The sequence below is a fragment of the Eleutherodactylus coqui genome, chromosome 9 (genome assembly GCF_035609145.1).
Source record: "Eleutherodactylus coqui strain aEleCoq1 chromosome 9, aEleCoq1.hap1, whole genome shotgun sequence".
In the NCBI taxonomy this organism is placed as follows: Eukaryota; Metazoa; Chordata; class Amphibia; order Anura; family Eleutherodactylidae; genus Eleutherodactylus; species Eleutherodactylus coqui.
The window spans coordinates 53,561,662-53,589,151 of NC_089845.1; the positions used below are offsets into that span (position 1 = coordinate 53,561,662).

At 44.6% G+C, this 27,490-nt stretch overlaps 1 protein-coding gene across 3 annotated transcripts in view; it reads left to right on the top strand.

The window, feature by feature from the left end:
* RNF144B (ring finger protein 144B) overlaps window positions 1–13,333 on the top strand; it is a 46,835-nt gene extending 33,502 nt beyond the window's left edge. For all 3 annotated transcript variants that reach the window (XM_066579420.1, XM_066579419.1, XM_066579421.1), the window contains exons 6-8: window positions 8,682–8,826; window positions 10,469–10,558; window positions 12,574–13,333. In XM_066579420.1, coding sequence (XP_066435517.1) covers window positions 8,682–8,826; window positions 10,469–10,558; window positions 12,574–12,717 — 379 coding nt within the window. In that variant the 3' untranslated portion in view covers window positions 12,718–13,333. The remainder of the gene's footprint in view (window positions 1–8,681; window positions 8,827–10,468; window positions 10,559–12,573) is intronic.
* Window positions 13,334–27,490: the final 14,157 nt, after the last annotated feature.

Here is a 27,490-nt window from a genome sequence, read left to right on the forward strand (position 1 = left end):
TATTTGCTTTCATAAGAATTTAGTAAAGCTTTGAAATATTTGTTCTATACGACAAAATATACAACAAATTCTGTATTGAATTAATTATACTAACTAATATATAATGGGTCTCTTCATCAAGTATGGTTTATCACAAAATTTGAATATTAATATTTATACAAAAGGGGACATATGAATAATGTTATAAGTTAGACAAGTGATGTAAAGTGGAATGATCTATATGAAGAGGGGAGGAAACCGCTGTGGCAGCAAATAAGACAGGAGGGCTTCCTGCAGTTGCCACAAATTAGATGGAGGTCCTGATATGCTCTGAACTGTTGAAAGGAAGGGTTCATTGATTCATGTTTGCACCAAATTTAGACCTTTTCATCGGCATGATACAACAGAAATCTGGATTCCTTTTGACCAGCTGGTGATTTTCCATTGTTTAGTGATCCAATTTTTGCCAACTCTTGCCTACTGAAGTCTTGTCTTTCAGTTTCATTTAGACAACAAAACTCGAACTGGCCTTCTTTATATTCGCCTGCAATTTCCCTAACTGTGCACCATCAGTTCGTCACATCAGAACAATTTTGGATATCCTCTTCTGACCCCTTTTTGTCAAAGTCCTTTGCATCCACAGGATCCCCTTTCCCCGTATGTTTTTCATTAATCACACCATTCTTGGTATTCTTTCAACACTGTTGCAAAAGAACACACCACAGAGTTAGCAGTTTTGTGGAAATACTGGCCCTAGATAGATCCCGCGGTTGTCACTGGCGCTGGCGATCCGCTGCTCAATTTGCCCATAGGTGTCTGGGGATTCCTCTCTCCACGCACACAAGTGGATTTTTTTTGCAGACACAATGTGCCGAAAATAAAATTGCAGCATGCTCTATTTCAGAGCAGGATACGCACAGACTGCTTCCATTGAAGTTGATGGAAGCCGTCTGTCCCGCGGCACTTCCGCAATGAGCATTGAAGAAATGTCAAAGCGTTCACATCATCGCCTAGCGACGGTGCGGGGAAATCTGTATGTCAGGTGAGCAGTGCCCCTGGCAGCAGGCACTGGAGGATTCCGTGTGCGGGATTCCCCACACGGAATCCATGCGTGCTGTGTGCATGAGGCCTAACTGCTGGATTTAACTTTGTTTGCAAGAGCAAAGGGTAAGGCTGGGGATGTGAACAATATGGCCCTTTTATAGCACAGACAAATATAGGTCCCAGTACAGGAGAGAAGAGTCTATAATCATGTAACACATTGTTAAATATTGCAACCATAAAAAAATGACTGACTAGCATCACAGCGTGTGATGACAGGTTCTCCCTAAAATAAAACTCTAGTTTAGTTTTAATTCCGCTTTTGGCTATATTTACTTGCTGCTTTCAGTTTTTTAAAGTTTTCTACTGAAACAACTGTCATTATTGCTCTGTTTTGCTGCACCACTAGCTTTATATGTGAGCCCAGCCTGTTTCTGAAGAGATTAATTCTAACTTTGGAGAAGTCTTACAGAACTGATATTTCTAAATCCCCACAACCTGTCTCCTAGCTCTAACTGCAGCCCGGAAGACTCTACTGTGTGCTGTAGTCTGCCAGTCCATATACAACTGATGGGCTGCCATGACATGCTGGCTGTAGTTGGGCAGGTGGGAAAATGTGCAACCTGCAACAGTGTTATGATTCATCCCACGGAATATATTATCTGCTGTGTTTGTTGTTGCAATGATATGTATCTATTTTGCTGCTAACATCAGCCAAACGTATTCTTGGAGCATTCCAGAGAACTATTATTTCGTCTAGTACTAAAGGTTTAGTATAACAAACCAGTAATTAAGACACGCACACAACCAGACTTTCTGGTTCGGTAGAATGGAATCCTCTTTATCCAATCGCAGCCATTCTCACGTGATCGTTTATGCTCAAGATACAGCAGAGACAAAAGATTCAATCTAGTATAATGCCTATTCTGAATCATTGAATGATGTCTGTTTTCTGAATATTTTGTTATTTTATAGAGATTCTAAATCCTATAAAGTTTTCAGTGAACTTTTTTTTTCACCCAGTAAAACATGTGTTATGTACAGGCAATATAGGCCGCCTGCAGACGACCGGGTTGGATCCGGCTGCGAGAATTCTCCCAGCGGGACCCGACCCGAGCGTCTGCAGAGAGTAGCGTGGGCACTCGCCTCTCCCACGGCCCCGGCTCTTTCATGTGCCCGCTGCCGGGCAGCCGGCGCATGCGCAGAGCGGAGCCGGCGGGCGGTGAGTGACGTTTCCGTGCGGGGCTCTGCGAGCCCCGGACAGAATTAGAGCATGCCGCGGTTTTGTTTGCTGTGTGTGATTTCACACAGACAAACCGCGGCCGTCTGCATAGGATTGCGTATTGTAATGCAAACCTATGCAGGCATCCAGGGGCGGAAATTCTGCGGGGAATCCCGCCGCAGAATTTCTGCCCGTCTGCAGGCAGCCATACTGTAAACTATATTTAAATGGGTTGTATTAAGAAGGCATCCCCTTTCAGTATGCACTGATAACATTTGGCTATCATAGACAGCAAATTACAAAGAGTGGCTTTTGCTCTGGAAGACACAGCTTGGTCATCCATTCTTTTGGATGTATGGCTGGTTGTAGATCAGTATGGCAACATCTGATTGTGGGGGATTTTTGAAAGCAAATCCACTGCAAATGCTCCTCTTGCTGGACTTGCTTGCTTAAAGGGGTTGTCTCGCGAAACCAAGTGGGGTTATACACTTCCGTATGGCCATATTAATGCACTTTGTAATGTACATCGTGCATTAAATATGAGCCATACAGAAGTTATTCCACTTACCTGCTCCGTTGCTAGCGTCCTCGTCTCCATGGTTCCGTCTAAATTCGCTGGCAGCTTGCTTTTTTAGACGCACTTGCGCAGTCCGGTCTTCTCCTTTCAGCACGAGCCGCTTCAGTGTGCTCCCCGCTACAGCTCTTCTACGCATGCGCAGACGAGCTGTCACTGCTCGGGAGCGCGCTGGAGCGGCCATTCTGTACCTTCCTCTGTTAGAGGAAGGTGCAGAGCTGCCGAGCTGTCCGGAGAAGCCGCCCAGCTGTCCAGCCATCCAGCTGCGATGGGGGGGCTGTCGCTGCGACGGGGGGGCTGTCGCTGCGACGGGGGGGCTGTCGCTGCGACGGGGGGGCTGTCGCTGCGACGGGGGGGCTGTCGCTGCGACGGGGGGGCTGTCGCTGCGACGGGGGGGCTGTCGCTGCGACGGGGGGGCTGTCGCTGCGACGGGGGGGCTGTCGCTGCGACGGGGGGGCTGTCGCTGCGACGGGGGGGCTGTCGCTGCGACGGGGGGGCTGTCGCTGCGACGGGGGGGCTGTCGCTGCGACGGGGGGGCTGTCGCTGCGACGGGGGGGCTGTCGCTGCGACGGGGGGGCTGTCGCTGCGACGGGGGGGGGGGCTGTCGCTGCGACGGGGGGGGGGCTGTCGCTGCGACGGGGGGGGGGGCTGTCGCTGCGACGGGGGGGGGGCTGTCGCTGCGACGGGGGGGGGGGCTGTCGCTGCGACGGGGGGGGGGGGCTGTCGCTGCGACGGGGGGGGGGGCTGTCGCTGCGACGGGGGGGGGGGCTGTCGCTGCGACGGGGGGGGGGCTGTCGCTGCGCCGGGGGAGGCTGTCGCTGCGCCGGGGGGGGGCTGTCGCTGCGCCGGGGGGGGGCTGTCGCTGCGCCGGGGGGGGGCTGTCGCTGCGCCGGGGGGGGGCTGTCGCTGCGCCGGGGGGGGGCTGTCGCTGCGCCGGGGGGGGGCTGTCGCTGCGCCGGGGGAACTAGCGCTGGGCCGGGGGGGCTGTCGCTGCGCCGGGGGAACTAGCGCTGGGCCGGGGGGGGGGCTGTCGCTGGGCCGGGGGGGCTGCCGCTGTGATGGGGGGGGGGGGCTGCGCCGGTTACCTTCTGCCTGGCGGTGGGTGACTGGTCGGCCGTGTTCACTCCAGGGGTCCGGTCGGCGGCTGCGGGGCGTCTGGTTGCCATGGAGACACAGCTGGTAGCGTCTCGGGAGCGCGCACGTCGGGCTACAGCAAGCGACGGGAAAAGAGCCGGCGGCCATCTTGGGAAAAAGTTTTATAAGTTGCTGAAACGCTGGAACGGTAAGTAGAAACCAGCTAGGAAAGTCATTTACAGGGGTAATTAGTAATGTATGTTTAATTAGGGGGACTGGGCAAAAAAAAAAATTCACTGCTTCCTCGAGACATCTCCTTTAAGTTTAACCCTTTCCAATCTATTGTCAGACCTCATCCAACATTGAGATTGCCCCCATTTCGGACGAGGTCCAACACATGTTTCTAACGCTCTGCAGAGGAGAGGCCTGACTTCGGAGTTCTCTTCTGCATATGTATATTAGAGTATGTACAATATAGATAATATACATATGCTGAAGAGAACGGCGATGATGGACTTCTCTTCTGCATAGTGGAAAAACACGAAATATTTAACATATATATTTTCATCTTCAAAAAACTGCTAATAAAATGATTGACTGTTTAATTTTTATGTGCTTTTGTTGAGTCATTCCAAGGAATCAACAACGCTTTTTCCCACCCAAAATAAGAGCTGGAAAGTGTGCGGCTGGCGTGGAAATTGGATTGGAAACAGGTTGCCTTCATGAGATGGAGATTAAGGCTGCCTGTCCACGGGCGATGATCCGCTTGCAATAAATTGCCTGCAGATTACTATGGAAAGCACAGCGCCGGCGTCCACAAGTGGAGAATCATAGCGATTTGTCCACTCGTGTGATTTAAATTGTAGCATGCTGCGATTACCACGATTCTCCACGGTGAGCCTATCTATTAGATGGGCTCATCTCGGAGACCTGTCATTGCTTCCACCCCACCCCCCTGCTCCCCCATGGTGGAATAGCGCTAGCTATATTCGGCTTCAGGCGCAGACTTGGGGCCTAAATGATACTTCAGTTTCTTTACTGCAACCAATATGACTCCATATTCTCTTAATATTGTTCATACATATGTAATGTATACAGTGTTTTGCAGTAATGTGGTACCCAGGAGGAAATGGTAATGACTGTGGATTAGGGTGTTTCATTTTGTAAGGCAAAAAATAAAATGTAGACTTTTTGCAGACTTTGTTTACGCCCCGAGTCTCAGTGATGTAAAAGATATATTATGAAAATTTGAAAAAGATTGGATAATATTTAGAGGTTGCACACTTTGACCAGTTTTTGTAAAAGTAGGCAAAAAATATGATTTTTCAATTTTAAATTACTTTTTTGGGGAAAACTAGAAATCAAAAAACTTAAAATAATACTAAAACTAGAAACTAAGATTGGGTAGTATGATAGGCAAAACAATCAACTTTGAACTATGCAAATCCCTTCTTTTGTTCACTTGGTGACGACTTTTCTGTGATGCTCGACTAACCTCAACAAGAATTGTTTTTGTTCGTCCCTGACCGATTCGTTAAACTTTTTTATCCAAGCAATTCCTCTTTCTGCGGTGTCATTGACCACCTTAAGAGCGTTTACATGGCAAATCACTGCAGTATTCTGTCACGCCGTGGATCTCAAACAATTCAAAGAATGTCTTTTCCTTCAAAAACTAGGTTTTTACCCTCTAATTATTTCGCTTCCTTTTTCTTTGCAGTTTGGTTTCTAAATTTTTAGTCCTATTTTCCTTATCAGCCTGAGTAATACGTTTGTCCTAAAAACCCAATCATATGTTGGTTTCTGACAGTTACCAAAGGTGTCTCTTAGCACTGTGAGAACACTTTTTTTTTACGTCCGCATCTGGGTAAGTGCTCAGAAGCGAACATATATGAGGCTGACAATGTGCAACCCGTTTCATTCCTTTCAATTCTCGTTGAGGAATATTCAACAGTTTAGTGAAGAGGACAATTTTTAGTGACTGTATTGCCTTTGCCATCCACCTTGCTTGATGCAGAGCACTATTTTCACTCGTTCTTCTAGAAAGCCTTGAAGGGGACTTTCTTTATGCAGCATTGTCGTATATGACTTCTTATTAAGTGAAGCCCACAGACTTTGGAACTTCTGAAAAATCTGGATGTCAGGACCACTTGATGATATGCCACAACACTCCTCAAACACTCCTTTCAATATTAGTTCATGGGTGTGATGATGGCAAGCCAACCATAACAATGTTCGTCCGAATTCCCTTTCAATTCTGGTACATGTCCCTTGGATCAATCTTGTATTAGATGCTGTAGTACCGCTGTTTCCCTGAAAATAAGACAATGTCTTATATTAATTTTTGTTCAAAAAGGTTTAATTTTTTTTACATGTATAGCTGCCTGGACACTATTTAAATTTACTTTTTTAATTAACTGTTAGCCGGACTTAAAGGGGTTGTCCCGCGGCAGCAAGTGGGTCTATACACTTCTGTATGGCCATATTAATGCACTTTGTAATGTACATTGTGCATTAATTATGAGCCATACAGAAGTTATAAGAAGTTTTTCACTTACCTGCTCCATTGCTAGCGTCCTCGTTTCCATGGAGGCCGTCTAATTTTCGGTGTCTAATGGCCAAATTAGACGCGCTTGCGCAGTCCGGGTCTTCTTCTTTTCTCAATGGGGCCGCTCATGCAGGATGCCGGCTCCGTGTAGCTCCGCCCCGTCACGTGCCGATTCCAGCCAATCAGGAGGCTGGAATCGGCAATGGACCGCACAGAAGCCCTGCGGTCCACCGAGGGAGAAGATCCCGGCGGCCATCTTCAGCAGGTAAGTAAGAAGTCACCGGAGCGCGGGGATTCAGGTAAGCGCTGTGCGGTGTTCTTTTTTAACCCCTGCATCGGGGTTGTCTCGCGCCGAACGGGGGGGGGGGGGGTTGAAAAAAAAAAAAAACCGTTTCGGCGCGGGACAACCCCTTCAAGTTTGGAGTAGGGCTTATATTTCAAGCATCCTCAAGAAGCCTGAAAAATCATTTTGCATCCTCAAAAATTCTAGAAAATCATGCTATGTCTTATTTTCAGGGGATGTCTTATTTTCAGGGAAATGGGGTATCAAGACATTCCGATGATATTGTTACGTAGCCCAAATCTGTCCACTTCCCGAATAAATGTGTCGGAAACAGTAGAAATGCGTCAAATCACAGAACCATAAAATCTTTTATAATCCTTTTGGAACTGAAATAATGCCAATATCCGTTTTTTTTCCCCGCTATTACCTGTTAATATTTTGGCACGGTTAGCCTACCCCCTCTATATATTTGAGATTATCGATCTAACAAATTCTCAGTTGGTTCTCCAACTGAACGTCTGGTAGGACCCAATTTTTTTGGCACTTTACTCCCCACACAGGGGAAGATATTCAGCGCACACACTTTGGTATACGTTTTTTCAAGGGGTACATCAAGGGACGCAGGCACATGTGTGTTTGTCTGTCCTTTAGGCCGCCTGCAGATGGGCGGGTCGAATTCGGCAGCAAGAATTCTCGACGCGGGACCTGACCCGAGCGCCTGCAGAGAGCAGCACGTACTCACCCGCGGCCCTGGCTCTTTCATGTGCCGGCTGCCAGGCAGCCGGCGCATGCGCAGACCGGAGACGGCGGCGGGTGAGTGACGTTTCTGTGCGGGGCTCTAAATATTAAGTTATATTTTAGGATCAAAACTGTGAAGGCATCCTCTAGTACATTTTGATTCCACTACCTCAGTAAAGCATTAGTACAAAGCACTTCAATATTAGAAATTTCACTAGTTTGATCAATGTGTGCAACCCCTAAATATTATCCAATCTTCTTGAAATTTGGCATATATATCTTTTACATCACTGAGACTCGGGGCGTAAGCAAAGTCATATGAAAATCACATATTTGGAAAAATGAAACCCCCTACTGTGGATACAGATTTCTTCTTGTTTGTTGCATATGAAGTGCTGATGGATGAGTTACCAAAGCTATTAACTTTTTCAACAACTGAAGAATGGGTCATAAAAGCAGTTTCAGGTTTTGTAGAAATTAAAGGGGGTCTGTTGGCCCAAACATGATGTCCATACTGCGGCCATCATGTTATGGAGCCGGAGGAGCTGAGCAGATTGGGATATCGTTTTCTGGGGACAGATTAAGTATAACTTGTATTTTATACATTTATATCTCTGCTCATTTTGAGCTGAACAGTCCAATGGGCAGAGCCTTCCCTGTATGTACAGTCCTACAGAAACTCTATTTTGTTAGGGGAGAGCACCTAGATCTTTCAATTCGCGGTCATTGTTACAGGGCTTGTATAAAGAAGGAATGCTGCCATCCAATAGGTGGCACTGTGGAGGTATTATTCCATTTCCCTTATTTGTACAGTCCTACACACGTCTGTCAATCACGAATAGGACCGCACATTGGACTGTTCAGCTCAGAATGAACAGATATAAATGTATAAAATACAAGTTATACTGACTTTTCCCATAAAACGATCAATCTGCTCCACTCCTCCTGCTCTATATATAATATGTTGCCTGCAGGATGGGCAGCATGTTCAAGCTGACAGATTTCCTTTCGAGTCTATGAGAAGAAAATGCCATAAAAAATGACACCCCTTTAAGGCATGCCGTGTTTTGGGGATAAAACATCTGGGGTCAAAATGCTACTAAAATCTGACCTAAACATGTTATGAAATCAACCAGGTGAAAGCTTGATGTTCTAATTAATATTTAATGTTCTGAGCTGTCTGTGAAAGCATTAATTTGACTTCTTCTTTCCTTTTCTCTCCCAGAGTCCTTGTTAATGCGGATGTAGATGCTTGTATCAAGCAATGTCCCGTTTGTCATATTTATATTGAAAGGAATGAAGGCTGCGCACAAATGATGTGCAAGAACTGCAAACACACATTCTGTTGGTACTGCTTACAGAACCTCGATGTAAGGCTTTATCTTTACTGTCATTACTGGTTACATTTTTGTCTGCACAATTCTATTCTAAGGCCAGATTCACACCAGTGGATGCGTATTTGCATGCCTATGAGCACAGAGTTTTTGTGGAACGATGGATTGTTTATTTGCACGTGCATTGGCGTAACTTGCGGTATTTTTTCTTGTACGCAAGTCATGTGCAGTATCGTGCGCAAAAAAAAAGCACGGCTTCTCCAGCAAAAATTGGGCAACTCTCACACAGGCATTTGTAAAAGCGCCACGTTTTTCAGAGTTTTAGCGCTGCGTTTTTGACAGGGTTTTTAACTAGCCCCATCAGCGGGTGATGTAGTGTGTTTAAAAACACACAGAACGCATGAAAATGGAACACACAGCAATCGTTTTAGCACATGTTAGAAGCACTTCGCTAAATGCTCGTCTGAGAAGCCCTATTGAAATGAATGGAGGCTCAGTACAGTGTTTTAGCATGCGTGCAAACGCCCACTAAATGCTGTGGAAAAAAAACAAAAAATGTTTGAGTGCTATTAATTAGTCACTATAATTCCTCAAATGATGGCACTGAGCTTCTCAAAAGGGGTCAAAGGACTGAATTCTACTAATATATGAAAGACCCAGGGATGGCTACAAAGTGCACCATTAATACTAACCCATCTCTATTCCTGCACTACTCGCCACTCCTCTTCTCTCTGATATTGAAGCTACATATGAGCAATGGCACACAGACAAAGTATTTGTGACCAGAATGGCATCATGGGCAACATTTAGCCCTGGGACCGCAAGTTGTGCATCCCTGTTATAGATGTTTTGCTAGTATATGCTTTTCCATCACAGTTTTAGTGCTGAACAAAGTTAAAGTGAACCGGTCATGTCCGATAAGGACCATAAAGTAAATTATTGGAGGACGTTTACAAAAAAAAATTGGCAAGATTCTGCTATAGAAAAAGTTGCAAATTCTTAGCTTTTTTTTTTTTGCTAGCCTTAACATTTTTTTGAAACCTGGGTGTGGTGTTTGGGAGGGGGCTTGGATGCCCATTCCAACAGATTTATATCTAATTTATGCCAGAAATGTACACCAAGTCTGACCTGACAAGCATTTCTGAGAAGATGCACGGAGATGCTGGAGGAAATTATACTTGAATGTCGGAAATGCTTGGCTTAGTAAATTTCCACCATGGTGCTTATAGGAAACGGAATATGGAGTTCGGGGCTGTACTACTTATACTTACGTGGCTCCCTATTCCCTTTTTTGTCACCCATGGAATTTGGCACTCCATCTGTGAGTGTGACTCTTCAGCAAGTACGAGCGTATAACCACTGTTATCTATTGCAATATGCGCTCACAAACTTAGTGCCGACTTCCAGAGGTTATGAGGGAACGGAGAGCCAGGTAAGTAGTACACCCCCCAATTTCATAGTCCCTGTACTATGGGCACCATAACTTAGTTTGTGTTGCTTATTGGACATGAGTGCTGCAGTGTGATTGGGAGGGAGAGAAGTTTTCATATTTGGCTGGGAGTGTGCTTGAATCTTGTAGCATTGGATTGTCAAAAATTAGGTTGCCCCCACCTAACAAAACAAAAACTGTTCATATTGTCACCTTCTATTTAGCTTCTGCATCTATTTTGTTTTTCAGAATGATATTTTTCTACGGCACTATGATAAAGGTCCTTGCAGGAACAAACTTGGACATTCCAGAGCATCAGTAATGTGGAACAGAACACAGGTATTTACAGAGAAAGCGGATGCATTGGTAGTTCTGTAATTTGTGCAGAAATGTGTACACACCTAGTTAGAGTACCTGCACTGTCAGAACTTTTTCATAGATATGGCAAAAATATTGCTCAGTGGGGGGCCCACTGCTGAGACCCCTGCTGATTGCTAGAATGAGGTGGCTGTAACGCTCATGTGAGCATATTGGCTTGCTCGTTTTTGGCTGCTACTGGCAGCTGAAGATGTACTCTTAGAAGTGTCTTTTTCTGTCGCAGAGCTTTTTTTAGACGATGTGGGAGGACTTGCACTTGTGATGAATTGTACAATATACCTCAAAATTGCTGTATATTGTACTTTTACTGCCAGCCTAATAAAGGCATAATAGGTTGAAATCCATGGCAGGCCTGGGAACCTTCACAAGACCCTCACACCATAATGAAATCCAGAAAACGATTGCAGATTTTCTTTTTTTTTTTTTTTTTTTTTTGACGATCGCCCTCAAAAAACAATTAATTAATAAAACTTATACATTGTATTTACCCCAAAATGATGTCGTTAAAAATACAACTTGTCCCACAAAAAACAAACCTTCATGTGGCCATGGCGATGGAAAAATGTAAAAAAAATTATGGCTCTTGGAATACAACAAAAAGACCTGAGAAATTAGTTTATTAAGACACAGGCTTTGGTACCAAGGGGTTAAAGGGATCCTGTCAACAGTTTTTCGAACTCATTGGATAGAGGCAGGGGAGAGGGCTGTAAATGCATTTTTTATCCTTGCTATTTAGGGTCCTCTGCAGTCAAAAAATGCACTCTGATGCCGCCCCAAGTACTCTCCTCTGTTTAATGAGCTGCTACACTGCTCTGATTGACAGCTGTAGCATCCAACCAGGACACTGTGTCTACCTTTATTAAAGAGCTTGATTAGCACTCTATCACAAAGTGCTAAACGGTGCTCAAAGCGAGCCCAAATAGTTTGTGAAGCGCTGAGTGAGGAGCGTTTACATGCAGCGAGAATTCAATGATCAAGCGATTTTATTTTTATTCTGGTTGAAAGTCAGTGATGACGAAAAGTAAATGAATAGTAAACTATGTTTTTGCATGTAGACGTAACGATTATCACGCATATTAGTTCATTTGAACGAATTCTACGCGATAATCGTCCCCTGTAAATGACCTTTTTAGTCCTTCACTTATGCCTGTAGGAAATTTGACGAGGGACTTAACAGGTGGAAGTTTGTTTTTCTAATAAATGGTGATTATCAGCTCCTTATCTGCCTGTAAATAACACTAGGCCGATGCAAGATGAGGTCCGTGTCTGAACAGCAGGGAGGTGGAGGGAGAGCAGGGGAGCTGCTGAGACCAAGGAGAGAAGGAGGGAGCTACCCCTGATTTTTTTTTTCCCCCACATTGATGAGGTCTATACATGTGCTAACTGCATGGGGTATGCGCAGTTAGGATATACATAACTCATATGGTGGTCATGAAAGGGTTAAACAAAGTACATATATGGCAGTGTTTTTTGAGAAGTTTTTTTGTGAGATATATTACATTTATTTACAAATGGCAAAAAAACAATGTATATTAACTATTTTTGCCTGTATTTCTATAATTACAAAGTAGTCATCCTGTTTTTGGTACTATATGAAGAACTAACCTTTAGAATGTATTATGAAAAGTAGAAATTTTGATCATTTAGGCACCGAAGGCCTTTGCCACAGAAGGGTTTAATACTGCGAACTTGCCTAATGGCTTTGCATTTGTATATGCATTGGATAGTTCTTTTAATCTGGAACAATGTTATGACTTGTAAAGCCATGTTCACATGTTGTGGTTTCTGTTAGGATTTCAGGAGCCGATTCCTTGCCTAATTCCTGACAGAATCCTCCGGCCGTCTGCTGGCGATTGCCGTGAATGGAGTGTTTTATTTCCCATTCATATGTTACAGGAAAGATGCTGTAGATATAATCCAGTACATTTATTGTCCGTACAACCCCCAATTTAATTATTTTTCTTCTCTCTCGACAGGTTGTGGGCATTCTTGTTGGCCTTGGCATTATTGCAGTTGTGACATCACCCTTACTCCTTTTAGCATCACCGTGTATAATCTGCTGTGTCTGTAAATCCTGTAAAGGGAAGAAGAAAAAGCACTCTCCATCACCAACTACTTAATCTGGACGGAACACTTAGTGTTTTTAAGAGGTTTAAACAATAATCCATCGCTAGACGTTTATCATTCATGCAGTTGGGATATGGAAGAGCAGACTGGTATAGGCTCAATAAATGTAATGGACAACTTGTTTTTAAACCTTTTACTTTCACAATATACTATTTTTTTAAACCAGTTTTGTAACATACATTATATTGACATTTTATGCTGTATATTGTTTTTTCTTACGTTCTCTTGTATATCTATATAAACCTATTTATATTTCAAAGAAGGTAATGAAACCTCGTCGAAGTACAGCACTGTCAAAAGAATTTTAACAGTTATTTTTAACCATTTTTTTTGGTCTTATTTTTATTTTAAAAATGCTTTATTTTGTTAGGAAGAGGTTTCTTTGCAAAACTGAGCAGTGGGTTCGGGGTTTTCACTGTAAGATACCTGAGTAATTTAAAAAAAGCAAATTACAGACTGTTTATAAGAAAAACATTCCATTTGTGATAATATCATGTATATTAGGGAAATTATGACAGTTTACAATAAAGCTGCACGGGTGGAGAAATGCTAAGTGTTTCTAAATTCATGTATGTTAACTTTTCTGCATATTAAAGAGGTTTTCTGAGACGTATTCATAATTTATCCTCTGGATATGTCATCAGCCGTTGATCCCCGGCAATTGCAGTGGATATAAAATCTACACGTTCCTGTTAAAATGCCATGTTTTTGTCATGTTAAAATATCCGGAAGAGATGAATCATTTCAGATTTTTTTTCCACCTTCAATGTGACCCGTTATCTGTACAATTCCATTGAAAAGCAAATTCACAGTCTTTTAGGGTAGAAAACTAAATGATGATGTGGCTGCAGAAATGTGAGCGCCCTCTTATATTTGGGGATTATAGTTACTGTATATACTCGAGTATAAGCCTAGTTTTTCAGCACATTTTTTTTGTGCTGAGAAAGCCCCCCTCGGCTTATACTCGAGTCAGGGAAGGCTTAAGGAAAAAACCCTCCATATCCCGCCTCCCATCCGGCGTCTGTGTGTCAGGCTGCTTGAATTCTCTCCGCTGTCATTCCCTGCAGTCCTCTTTGCTCGGCTCTGTCATCCTCTGCCATCAGCGCTGTGTAAGTAAGAGCTGTGATTGGATCGAGCGTCAGCCAATTAAGCTGTTTTAGAATTCTCCCCGCTGTCATCTCCCTGCTCTGCTTTCAAATCCCCTGCTGCCAGTGTTGTGTAAGTAGCCGCTGTGATTTAATCGAACACCAGCTGTGATTGCCTGGCGCTCAATCCAATCACAGCACTTACACAGCACTGACCTAGCCAAGCAGAGAGGACGGCGGGGCATGACAGCGGGGAGAATTCAAGCAGCTTGTCACACAGATGCCGGCTGGGAGGTGAGTATGGAGGGTTTTCTTTTTACCAAGTATATACTTGAGTATAGCTCGGCTTATACTCGAGTCAATAAGTTTTCCCAGTTTTTTTTTGTGGTGAAACTTATTGTCTCGGCTAATACTCAGGTTGGCTAATACTCGAGTATATACAGTATGTTAAAAATTAGCCAATCCCATTTAAACTTATGTTAAATAGTAGCCAATATACAGCTGCCATTTACAGAATGTGATTTACCCATATAAAGTTCAGCTCTTCTAGTAGGATTTTCGTGACCTTTTCTTAGTTGCATTTTCCAGCATAAGCCATGGTCCATAAAGAGCTTACAGCACATCAAAGGGATCAGATTGTTGAAAGGCATCAGTCAGGCAAAGGGGACCAAAACATTTCCAAGCCATTACACATACCATGGAACACAGTGTATTAAATTTGGCATAAGTGACAATACCAAGGACTGGACGTCCCTCAAAAATTGCTGAAAAAACTAGAAGAAAATTGGTCCTTGGAGGCTTCTAAGAGGCCTACAGCAACATTAAAGGAGCTGCAGGAGTTTCTGGCAAGTACTGGTTGTATAGTGTATGTGACAACACTCTCCCATATTTTTCATATGTCTTGGATGTGGGGTAGGAGGCAAGACTAAAGCCCTTTCTACCAAAGAAAAACATCCAAGCCTAGCTATGTTTGACCTAAACCTACATCAAGTTGCCAAAAGTCTGTGGGAGAACATGTTGTGGTCTGATGAGACCAAGGGGGAACTTTTTGCCTTCATTCCAAAAGGTATGTTTGGCACAAAGCCAATACTGCACATCACCGGAATACCACCGTACCCGCAGTGAAGATGGTGGGGGCAGTATTATTCTTTGGGGATGTTTTTCTGCTGCTGGAACTGCAGCTTTAGGCATGGTGGAGGGAATTATGAATGCTTTCAAATAGCAGTCCATTTTGGCGCAAAACCTTCAGGCCTCTGCTGAAAAGCTGCGGATGGTAGGTGAAATTACTTACCTAATGCCTCCAGTGATGTCTCCCGACTGAATATTTACCGAAGGATCTGGTGGACGCAAGCTCAGAAGCTGGGGAGGGCCTGGGAAATGTAAAATCTCCTTGCTCCTGGCTACTAAACGTAGCCTGGAGCAGTGACCGAGGGCCGTGGTGAGCGGTCTCCGGTCACGTGATTGCCATTATCCAATGGATAATGGCGATCACATATGTTAAACAAAAAAAAGTTGAAGTTTAATCTCCTTTCATGGATGCGAATAGTGAGGGGCGATGAATCTTCTCACCAGAGACCTCTGCATTTGAATCGCAATGTAAAATCTCCTTTTTCTCGGCTACCTTTTGAGCCTTGAGCAGTGACCGGTGGCCTCGTTGAGCGGTCCCCCGTAATGTGGTAAAAAGGTAGAAATCTACCTTAGGCCGGTCTCGCCCGACCGGATCATAATTGTGGATTCTGCATGCGTTTGATCCGTGGTAATATGTGGATCAATCAAATGCATTGGATTACACAATTCCACTCACATTACCGGGTCGGAATTATGTAATCCACTCACAGAAAACAGAACGCACCAGGTTCTATTGTACAGCGGATACCTGCATCATAAAGCCCATTGTGCTCTATGGTTGTGGATATACCAGCAGTCATCGCTAAGTGACGGTACGGGAAATATAAACAAAAAAGGCATATTACGCATGACCGCCTATATAAGTATGTAGTTATGCGCAGTACATTACATGGCTGTACACAGCGACGCGGCCGGGTTCACAGCTGGGATCCGTTGTGGGCCTCCGCAAGCACATTCCACATACTGCCCTGTGAGACTGGCATTATTTAGATCGCTACCTTTAATATGTAATTTACAAGAAGCCCCGGGAACGATCGCCTTCCTGCAGTTCCAGGTGCAGCTTGTTGAGCGCCTTCTGTGTGAGACCGCCGCACTTCAGCAAGATTAAGACAGCAAGCCTGGGAGAAGGAGGGATACTCTGTTTTATTGCCCCATGTGCCCATCCCAACCAGCCCTTGTAATTACCCCTGCTTTCAGGCATACCACACCGTTTACATTATTACTTTTATCTAAGATTTAGGGAATGTTAAAAAGGAGGGGGATTATTTTTCATTATCACTGATCAATAAAGCTCGGAGCTCCCATACCCCACTGTGCCTTCTCGCAGTGGATGCCGAGAAGGCCTTTGACAGGGTGAGATGGTCTTTCCTGGAGCAGGTGTTGAGGGAGGTGGGTCTGGGCCCGAGGGTCCTTTCCTGGATCATGAACTCATGCCAGACCTAGAACTCTACCACAAGGCAGCAATAGGGAAATGTATCCTAGACATACTCCATTTCCCAGACATAAAAACATGGGTGACTTTAGAGATGGAAGAGAACAACCTAAACCTAGGGGGCGCATTCTGGGTCCCGGGAAGAGTAGACTGGAGAGGACAGGGGGCCTCCCCCCTTGCTGTAACTCTCCTGGGGGCTTGGAACCGAATAGTCAGGAGCAGGAAGATAATGAACATACCGGGTCCACTAACACACCTTTCTGGCAATCCCCAAATCTCCGCCACCCTAACAGTAACTGAACTATCAATCCTACCAGATGCACCTAAACCATGAGTTAGAGAGGTCTGGGGACCAGGTGGTATGCGCCCACTGGGTGAATTAGTTGGGGCACATAGACAAAAACCAGGTGCCTGGATGCAATACTTCCAGGTGAGGGACTACCTAGGATCGCTTGGGAATCCTGGGGCACTGAGCTCGGAGCTCACCCCATTCGAAAAGCTATGTGTGGGTCCTGACGCACCCCGTCACGCAATATCTCTGCTGTACGGGTTGTTGGTTGACGTGAAAATGGGAGAGACACGACCGCCATGGGAGACAAGATGGGAGGAGGCGCTGAATAAACGGTTCTCCGGAGAGCTCTGGAGCAGGACATATCAGCTAACCCACAAGATGTCCATCTCTACCAAGGCACAGGAGCTCAACTATAAAATTGTCACACAATGGTATAGAACCCCGGACAGGCTCCACAGAATTTTCCCAGAAGTTTCAAACACATGCTGGAGATGTTGCTCCAAAGTAGGAGACATGCTACACATCTGGTGGGCCTGCCCGTTGATTGCGCCCCTTTGGGGAGACGTCGCCAGGGTTTACGAGAAGGTCTGCAGATCCCCAATGGCTCTGACCCCCGAGATCGCTCTCCTCTCCATGCTTCCCGGCCCTGTTTCTAGGACCAAAAAAAGCCTACTAGGCCACTTCATCATGGCCATGCGCCACATTATCTCCCAACACTGGAGACGGGGAGGAGCGATCCCGAGGACTACATGGGTGGAGGCGGTCAAACATATTAAATATATGGAGGACCTCCGGAACAGCGAAACTGTGCAAAACCAATCAGTAGCCGGGTCTCGAGATGTCTGGGTGGCCTGGATAGATTTTAAAGGCTCCCCATCATTCCTCAAATGGTTGGCCGACGGATCTCTATAGGCAGAGATGAAAATCTATCCGCGTGACGTTGGAGTCCCCTTTCTACTCGCCCTCCTATTCCCTCTAACTCCTCTCTTCCCAGCATCAACATACGCTCAGCGAAATTATGAGACAGCCAAACCCTCTTCCTTCTTCCCCCTCTCCCCCTCGTACCCAGCTTTTCCCTCCCCCCTTTCTTTTTCTCTTTTCTTCCCCCAACACTGTTTGGGGTATATCATTGTATCTGTTCGTCTAGTTCTGTTTCATATATAATGTTACCTACTAAATCTGCTTGCAATGCACATTGCTTAATCCCACAGGGATAAAAGGAAATTTAGAAGCGACGGTCCCTGGGTGGTGGGCACTGCGGGTGACTTCCTCAGAAGCTCATCAGTTGATACCGATAACTAAAAGTAAAGGTCATTGAGAGTAAGAGACCTTCATAGAAATTGTGAAGCACGGACTCCGTGGCCCACATAATGACACTATGGCCTAGACGGGTACACCCTTACTCAATAAATACCTTGAATATTAAGCTCCCGATATATAAAGGGAAAAAAAAAAAGTGGAGAGGCACGAACCCGCAATAGCCTGCGACCCATACCGCGCTACAAGAAAAGAGAACAACGCCCTGTATGTTCATATTAGTACCCATTTTATTGAAATGCTGTATTGTTGGCATGGAAAATCAATAAACACATTTTGAAAGAAAAAGGAGGGGGATTATTTTTAGGGAGTCTGTTTTTTTTTTCCTGCATGAGTGTGCAAGGGGCCTGGAATTGATACAGTTGGTCCCTGAAATCCAATGGGTGTCCCCTCCATTATAGGCCTTGCTATGTGTCCAGTAAGCAGATTGGGATTACAATGCATCACACCCCAAGATTAATTTGTTAAGGGGTCTAGTTTCCAAAATGGGGTCATTTATGGGGCTCTTTATCGTTTTGGCCGCTCAAGGGCTCTACAAGTGGGCAATGGGGCCTAAAACAGTTTCAAGCAAAATTTCTGTTCTGAAAGCCACCAGCTGCTCCTTTCAGTTTGGGCCCCGTTGTGCATACGAACATAAGATTAGGGCCACAATGGGTATGTTGCTAAATACAGGAGAAACAGGGGTATCCATTTTGGGGTACAAATCCTCATTTTCATGTGCACTATAGAAAAAAACTGGCTTTACAATGACTTATTTGCAAAAATATGACATTTTATTTTTTTCTCCTCTAAAGTGCCTTAATTCCTGAAAAGAAGCTGTGGGATCAAAATACTCCTGACCCCCCTCAGTGAATACATTAGGGATGTATTTTTAAAAAAATGGGATCATTTGTGGGGGTATCTGTGATTCTGATACCTACGAGCCTTTGCAATCTTGTCTTGGTATAGGAAAACAAAATATTCCTCAAAATGTTGATAAGTAATGTTAAATTTGTACGTCTCCTAAATTGCTAAAAAATGTTTTTCCAGTGTACGCCAGGATAAAGGAAACAGATGGAAATATATATCTCATCAAAAATTTGTATAGTATGTTTGCACATATTTGAGGTATTGTAGTTGAAAATGTGAAAAAAATGATAATTTTTTCAAAATTTTCCCACTTTTGGCGCTTTTAATAAATAAACACAAATTCTATGGGTCTCTTTTTACCACCTAAATGAAGTACAACATGTGGCGAAAAAACAATGTCAGAATCACTTATATCTGCAAAGCCTTTACGGAGTTATTCTATGTTAAAGTGACACATGTCAGATTTCCAAAATTTGGCCTGGTCATTAAGGGGCAAACCAGCTTGGTCACTAAGGGGTTAAATGCTTTTTTTTTTTTTTACTCTGTCCCACTGTGTAGGAAAGTGCAACTGACTAAGCTTTTCTATAATGAGAAAAAAAGCATATTAGTGCATACTGGACCGCTGTATGCCAATAGGACACACGTTTGACGTACGCACTGTGTATGGGGGCCTATGGATATGTGTGCGCCAGGAGCTTACGGCAAACATAAAGTAAAAATAACATGTAAGCAGACTCGAACAGATGTGATAATTTATAACATACTCAACCCAAACACACTGGCCAATAGTAGGACTGTTCTGTAAAACACATCAGAGGGGATGGGCCTTATGAACAGATTAATAAAATGAGGCATTTCCTAATTTTCAGAGGTTTTTCCTGGGTGGTGCTGGGGTGTGGCTTTAATGTCCAGTAATTTGGGTTTTATATATTGGGAGGTATGCTATGTGGTAGGACACCATCATACCACCACTACCAGCCTAAACTGGTGAGAAAAGGCAGGGTGTGCTCAGTCAGTACTATGACTTATATCAAATTCTGACTCTTCATCCACATTGTGGAGCAGAAATTACGACTTTTCATAGCAGGGTCTTTTTAGCCTGTAAATGTGTCCTAAGTAAGATTATCAGCCGTTATAGAACATTCCTTTGGGTTCTGGCCACAGGTCAAAAATAAAGTGGAAATCCAAAACATGATTTTGGCGCACAGGATAAACATAAAATAAAAGATTTCCACTCTAATAACTTTCAGATGGATCATCTCTTCCAAATGTGACTCATTTTATTGTACGGTTCTACTGCCATCTAGTGGTCATTTAGATAGCTACATGATATATACTAACATTTCATACCGTCATAAGGACAGATTAAGGCTATATTCACATCTGCGCCATGTTTTATGCCTATTTTCTGTTTTTCTACTCCATTTGTTCAAACAGAGTACTGGAGAATAGCTGATTAAAATGATTGCATTTTTATTTTATTTTTTTTACCGGAAGTACTTCCATTTTTTCCCATTCCATCTGGTTTATATTTTTTTGACGGAAAAAATTAGGCAGTTTGCAGCGCTATTTTTCTACTGCAATGAGCAGAAACCAAACAGTCTGTTTTGTTCTCCCACTATTGTCTATAGAAGACGGAATTAAACAGAATGCGTTATAAACTGATCAATTTTTTTGCAGACATAGGCTAGACTCACCTAGACGTATTTGAAATCAATGGGTTCTTTTCTCTATATATGGTGCATGTAAATTTTGCACACACAATACGCAAAGAATAAAATCCATTGATTTCAATGGGTTTGATCACATGCGCGTATTTTTGCTGCATCTTTGGCGTGCGTAAATGAATATGTCTTGCAGGCCCAAAAAGTACAGTAAAATATGCTGATGCGCACAAAAAAAGCATTGTGCATTCCGCAAAAAATGCTACGCTCATGCGTGCGCAATTATGCATATGCTCATGTGAAGGAGGCCTTACACAGAAATGCTTGTAAACAAGCAGGAAAGAGGAGGCAATTGCTCAGCCACCACCCTTCAGCATCTGGACAGGCTGCACAGAAGTTCCCTGGAGGCATTCCCAGAAGTGAGGGAAATCGAACTGCAGGAAAGCCATTTCCTTACTCTGGAAACAGACGGCTGTAAGTACGCTGCTATGGAAATAGGGCTTAGGGCATGTGATGATCCAGGAGTACTTATTTTTTTAATGTCAAATAGGCAGTTTTTTGGTGGATGTGATGGAGGAAAATGGAATGTATGTCATACTTGCCCAAAAAAGATTACAAGGTGTTGGAGCTGCTTCTTAGACATCTATTTCTTTGCACAGCTGCATTTGTAATATCCTCTGGCTGTAGCAGGAATTGATCCACGCTCATATACTAAGGATTGCCATTAAAGGGAAAAGTAGTTCCTGAATACATAGTGTATTACATAGTTGAAATGTGATGTACTTTCTTCCATTGCATTTGAGGGGTTTTTTTCTATTCCTTTTTTGAAAGGTTGATATTGGGCAATACCCAAGCATGGCATCATCTAAGGATAAGCAGACATTGGTCTCAACTAGAGATGAGTGAGCATGCTCGCTAAGGCAAACTACTCGAGCGAGTAGTGCCTTATGCGAGTACCTGCCCGCTCGTCTTAAAAGATTCGGGTGCCGGTGGGGGGGGGGGAGCGGCGGAGGAGAGCGGGGAGGAAGGGGGGGGAGATCTCCCTGTCACAAATTCCCCCCCCGCTCACTTCCGCAACTCACCGCTCTCCCCCGCCGCCACCCAAATCTTTAGAGACGAGCGGGCAGGTACTCGCATAAGGCAATACTCGCTCGAGTAGTTTGCCTTAGTGAGTATGCTCGCTCATTTCTAGTCTCCACACATATTTGTATGTGCACTTATATGTGATCCCATGCAAGGGTGTATTTGCGAACGGTACAGTGCATCATTTTTCTTCCTAGGAATCGTGGAGTGAAGCATCATCACAGCAAGGTAGTGCGACAGACACTGGTGAAAACGTAGAAGTAGTAAGTACTAACGATATAAATGGAAATGAAGCGAGGGTAATTAAAAAAATACGAATGGTTTTAAGCTTAATTTTAAGAGGTAATGGACTCTCGGCATTCTGCAGGCTTGGCGGCACTACGGAACATTCGCACTTGCTCACTGGTCTGGGAATGTAGCTGCATGACTGTCTTGCTATTTTATTTTTAGGATACCACATCTGCAAGAGCAAGGCCATCACAAGCCAAAAGTTCACAGACCGCTCCAACAACACGACGTCATGGCTGAGGTGGCCAAGTCAGTAAACTTTTTATATGTAGAAACTGATTATTCATGGTAATAAAATGAAAATGTTGATGTGACTTTTTTTTTCCCCAGGGTGCGTTTTTTTAAATTATGCTGAAACTAACTGCCATTGCTTTTTTGCAAACTTCCACAAGATCCAGAGGGTCCAATCAGCAAGAGCATGTGCGTGATGTAAGAAACCACTATAATAAAGATTAAAAACAGTGCTTCCATAGTGCAGAACTCAAACTCCGTGGATGTATCATGGATATGAGAAATATAAGGCTGCATTCACACAGGGCGGATTTGCCGCAGAATTTCGCTGCGGCAATTCCGCCTGCGGCCGCTAATCTCTGGATTAGCCAGCCGTGTGGACGAGATTTCTGAGAAATCTCGTCCACACGGGACGGCCAATCTGCTGCGGTAAGTACGGCTGAAACCGTGGCTGCGGTGACCGCAGCCGCGGCTTCAGAAGATGCAGCATGCCCTATTTTTATTTCTTTCCGCCGTGGCCGCGCTCTCCTCTATGGGAGCGCCGGCCGCAGCGGAAGAGCGAGTGTCTGGGCCGCTTCAAAGCCGCTGTGGGTTTTTCCGCGGCGGTTTTCCCGGCGGAAATCTCGCAGTTTCGGCTGCGGCCAAACCGCGGGATTTCTGACGGGAATCCACCTAGTGGGAACCCAGCCTTAATGCTGAATTCGCACCCCAGCAAGAATATTACAGGTGCGTGAGTATAAAGCCGGGAGCAGCTGCAGCCCTTCACCCGCTGGATTGCAGAGCACACTTCCAGTAAGGCTTCGTTCACACGGCCGACAAAGTCACGCGATTTTGTTGCCTTGCGACAATGCTACAAATCACATGTATGTGACCCCTTGCTTTCCTATGGGTTAATTCACACATGTGATGTTTTGTAGGGTGCAACATCCTGACACAAAAACCTTACGGGTCTGGCGATATGCACACGACTCCTGAGGTTTTGTAGCCCATGTTTCCCTATAAAGCCTCTCTGTTGCTTTTCATGAAAACACGATTTTTGTACGGTGCAATGCAACTTTGACAGTAGGAAATCCTGCTGTCAAAACTATAACCTAAGCCCCAGATGCAAGATTTTTTTTTTTTTTTAAAGTATACATCACCTTGAAAGCGCTGCAATCTCTGGCTCGTCTTCTCCCCGGCACTATTCCCCCTCATCTCTTCTGGCCGGGAATTGAAAAATCCCCGCCTCCTGGAAGTGCTGCCTCTGATTGGCAGATGCTTAGCCAATCACAGTCGGTGCTCGATGAACCAATCACAGCCATTCACGAGCGCTGGCTCTGTTTGGCTAAGCGTCAGGCAATTACAGCCAGTGCTTCCAGGAGGTGGGGATTTTTCAATTCCCGGCCAGATGAGATGAAGAACAGTGTCGGGGAGCAGGGAGAAAATGCAGGAAGCCCCAGACAGCGCTTCTAAGGTGATGTATACTTTAAAAAGAAAAATTCTGCAGCTATGGCTTATTTTCTGTGCCGGACCAGCTCTTTCATCAGGCCACTTACAGGAAACAACATGATAGCAAACTTAAATGCTAGTAAAAAAGTGAGAAATGCCCAGCATCTGATGTCACGTCTCCTTCTACCAATCAACGGGCAGCTAAAAATACGCAGCCCGATGAAGGTTTAAAAATTCCTCTCCTGGAATCTTCTGCAGCGGCGCCGATCTCCACTTTGTTTCCTCTCTCCGCTGATCATGATATAAGAAACGACTTGCTGATCCAGCTGATGGACGCGCAATCTTCCTTATGGGACCAAACGACCAGCAGACCCGCGGACCATGTTGCTATCAGGCAAGTGTAGGAGGCTACGTTTCAAGAACTGTTTCCAACGTCCAAACAAAAATATCCAGAAGACTGCAGAGTAAATGTTGCAAACAACCCTCCCCCTCCGTTATTTAATACTGCACTAACCCCTGACTTTTACTTCTCAGGATTTATAAGAGTCTCCATGATGCAGAAATAACACAGAAAACTCACATTTTGTCTAAAAGACAAAAAGGTCATGACACGGTGACGCTCTATTAGAGACTGGTTTATCCGGAACTTGCACAGCCCCGAGTGGTTCGGCACCATTGAGAAGAAGGATCTACAGATACACAGCTATGCTACAATTTCTACGAAGGCCGGACCAAGAGTGACAGTAAGTATACTTTATTTGAAAGTCTACCTTTCTGAATTTTTTTTTAACTCAGATTCAGGAAAATTTAATAAAACCGTAATTTTCAAGGCCCGTCTTATTATAATCTCTGCACAGTGAACCCACTGTATAGAGAGGCGCATGCTTCTTCATATAATCTCCGCTCCTCTGTATGTGGACTCAAAAATGTCCGCCAGTTTCTGATGTTAATCTGTAGATCCCAGGCCGCCATGCCCCCTGCCGAGAAGCCCTGGGCATTTTTCAAGAAAGTGTCAAGGCAAGGGCGAAACGTCATGTAAGTCGTTAAAACATGGCATAAGCATGGCCCTCTGCTACATTTTTTAGACTTTTCTACCATGCAATTATTTAGTTACATCACAAATGTCCCAGAGTGTTTCATGAAACAATGTAAAATGCCAGTTTCCATTTTTTTCTAATTAAAGAAGACTACCCACCGTATAGCAACCGTATGCATGTGCATAAAGTTGTACTCAAGTTGCACATATTTTGACTGCATTTTTGCTTTGTGGAGAGTTGTCTCAGGTTTCTGTGATTTATAGTTCAAAAGGTATTTATTTGTTTTATGTTATGTAAGGCGTATAACAACAAGGCCTACTATCCAGGCCAACAAACAACGTTACAACATTCTTAGCTTATAATTAACACAGCTTAAATAAAACTACTTAATACTTGGTTCTTGCACTCTGTTCTTTGCTGTGAATTAACTTAGGCTTTCGGAACCGTTTCCGTTATTCAACAATAACACATAACTCAATTAGGTGGCCCAGCGCACCTTCAGAAGAGACTCAAGGCGCGTTGGTCCCGGAAGGAAGGAAAGTAGAGATAGAAAGTAGTGGGGTTGCGTTTGAATGGGTAGAGAAGGGTGGTAAAGAAAAGAGGTAGGGAGTGAAGGGGTGGGATGGGGGGGGGGGGGGGGGGCTACTGTCCTGCTTCTTCTCGTCAGTTTTACCCGTGTCAACTGATTCCTCTTATAGTTTCGTGGACTGAACCCTCGAGGGAGGGATCAATCCTGTTTGGACCCAATTGGACACCTCTATCGACTCTCTCTGCGAGATCCAACCGCTCCAGATCGCTAAATATTTGTTACGTCGCATTTCATCTCTAGCACATAATTCTTCCATGTAACTTATTCTGTCTAACATTTCCAGCCACATTAGTCTAGAGGGGGCTAACGTAGCTTTCCAATTCCTCGCAATTACTTGGCGGGTCGTTAATATAAAGAATCTTAGCAGAGATTTTTTAACTCTCGACAAGGACCCCGTGAACATTGATAGAAGGGCTATCTCCGGTGTCAGTTGAAGGGGGTTTCTGCTTACCCAGGAATAGAGAGCTCCCACCTCCCGCCATAGAGGACAGATCGATTGACACGACCACCACATGTGAATATAGGTACCTCTTTCCGATTGGCATCTCCAGCATGAGTCCGAGTACTGGGGGTATATTCTGGCGAGCTTCTCCGGCGTCCTGTACCATCTGATTAAGATCTTATAGTTCAACTCCTGCAATCTGCTGGAGATGCTCAGCTTATGTGTAAGGATAAACGCTTTTTCCCAAGCCCCTTCCTGGTGTGTTTGACCTAAGTCTGTTGCCCATTCCCTCTCTAATGCGATCCCGCTTCTCTGTGTGTCCCTATCCACTAGAAAGTGGTATAATTCGGAGATGCTACCCCTTGTAGATGTGTTAAGGATGTAGTGGGCTTCAAAAGGGGTTGGGTTGATCTCGATCTGCTGAATCTCCCCCAACGATCTTATATAGTGACCCAGCTGCAGGTACTGGTACCATGCTCCGGTCGGGGACCCCCTTCCCTTCAATATCTCTTCCAGTGTTTTCAGCCTCCCCTCGTTAATCATGTCTCTTACTCTGGGAATGTCTAGTGCTTCACCCTCCTTCAGCATATTGACCAGAGTCGAGCCCTTAAAGAATGTTGGTAAGTCTATATTACCCACTAGTGGCGTTAATGGGCCTGGTCTCCTGATCAATCCCGAACCTGTGGCCCACCCCAGCCAAGCTGTAATTATCTCTTCTATGAATGGGGATAGGCCTACGTCTTTATATTTCCCGTAGCCCGGGATCCAGATTAGGCCGGCTGTACAGTGGGGTGCTGCGTCCCGTTCCATGGCTACCCATCTTTTTGGGGACCTGCCTTGTGTCAACTCTAATATGTATCTGGTCAGCGTTGCTCTATAGTACAAAGTAATGTTCGGAATCCCCATGCCGCCCTTCTCTTTATGACCAGTAAGAGCTCTCCAATTTCGTCTGGGCCTCCCTGAGCCCCAGATGAATCTCATCACCATTTTCCTCAGTTTATTTAAGAAGGTCCCAGGGAGACGTAACGGCAAGGTCTGCATAACATACAGCAGTCTAGGGAGGATATTCATCTTTACTGAGCTGGCCCTGCCAAACCAGGATAAGGGTGCCACTCGCCATTTCTCAAAGTCGTTTCCTATTTTTGTCAGAAGTGGTTCGTAGTTTTTTTTATATAGATCCTCTATCTTCGGTGTGATGTGTATGCCTAAATATTTAATTTCTTCCTTCCTCCACTTAAACGGAAAGGACGCCCTTAGGGCTCTCTCCTCCGCCTCCGGTATATTGACATTTAGGATTTCTGACTTATTTAGGTTAACTTTGAAGTTAGAGAGTCTACCAAATTTCCTGAACTCTTCTAATACGTTAGGAAGGGCCACTCTTGGATTTGCAAGATATAGTAAGAGATCGTCCGCATACAATGCGACTTTCTGTTCATTTTTAGCTGTTTGAACCCCTCTGATGCTGGGATTGGCCCTAAGGGCATTTGCCAGGGTCTCCATCACCAAAATGTATAGAAAAGGGGACAGCGGGCAGCCCTGTCTCGTTCCATTCCTTATCTGTACCTGCTGTGAGAGTCTGCCATTCACTCGGATTCTTGCTGATGGCTTGTTGTATAATGCCATGATCCACCCCATAAATCTAGGGCCCAATCCAATCTGCTTCAACACTACTTCTAAGAAGTTCCACTCTACTCTGTCAAATGCTTTTTCAGCATCGACTGACAGCAGGCACAATGGGTCTTTTGATTTAGTGGCTCTCGAGACCAGGGCTATGGACCTTATGGTGTTATCTCCCGCTTCCCTCCCCGGCACAAAGCCAACCTGGTCTCCATGAATTAGGGTTGGGATGTAAGTTTGCATTCGGCCCGCTATTAATTTCGCAAATAGTTTGGTGTCTATAT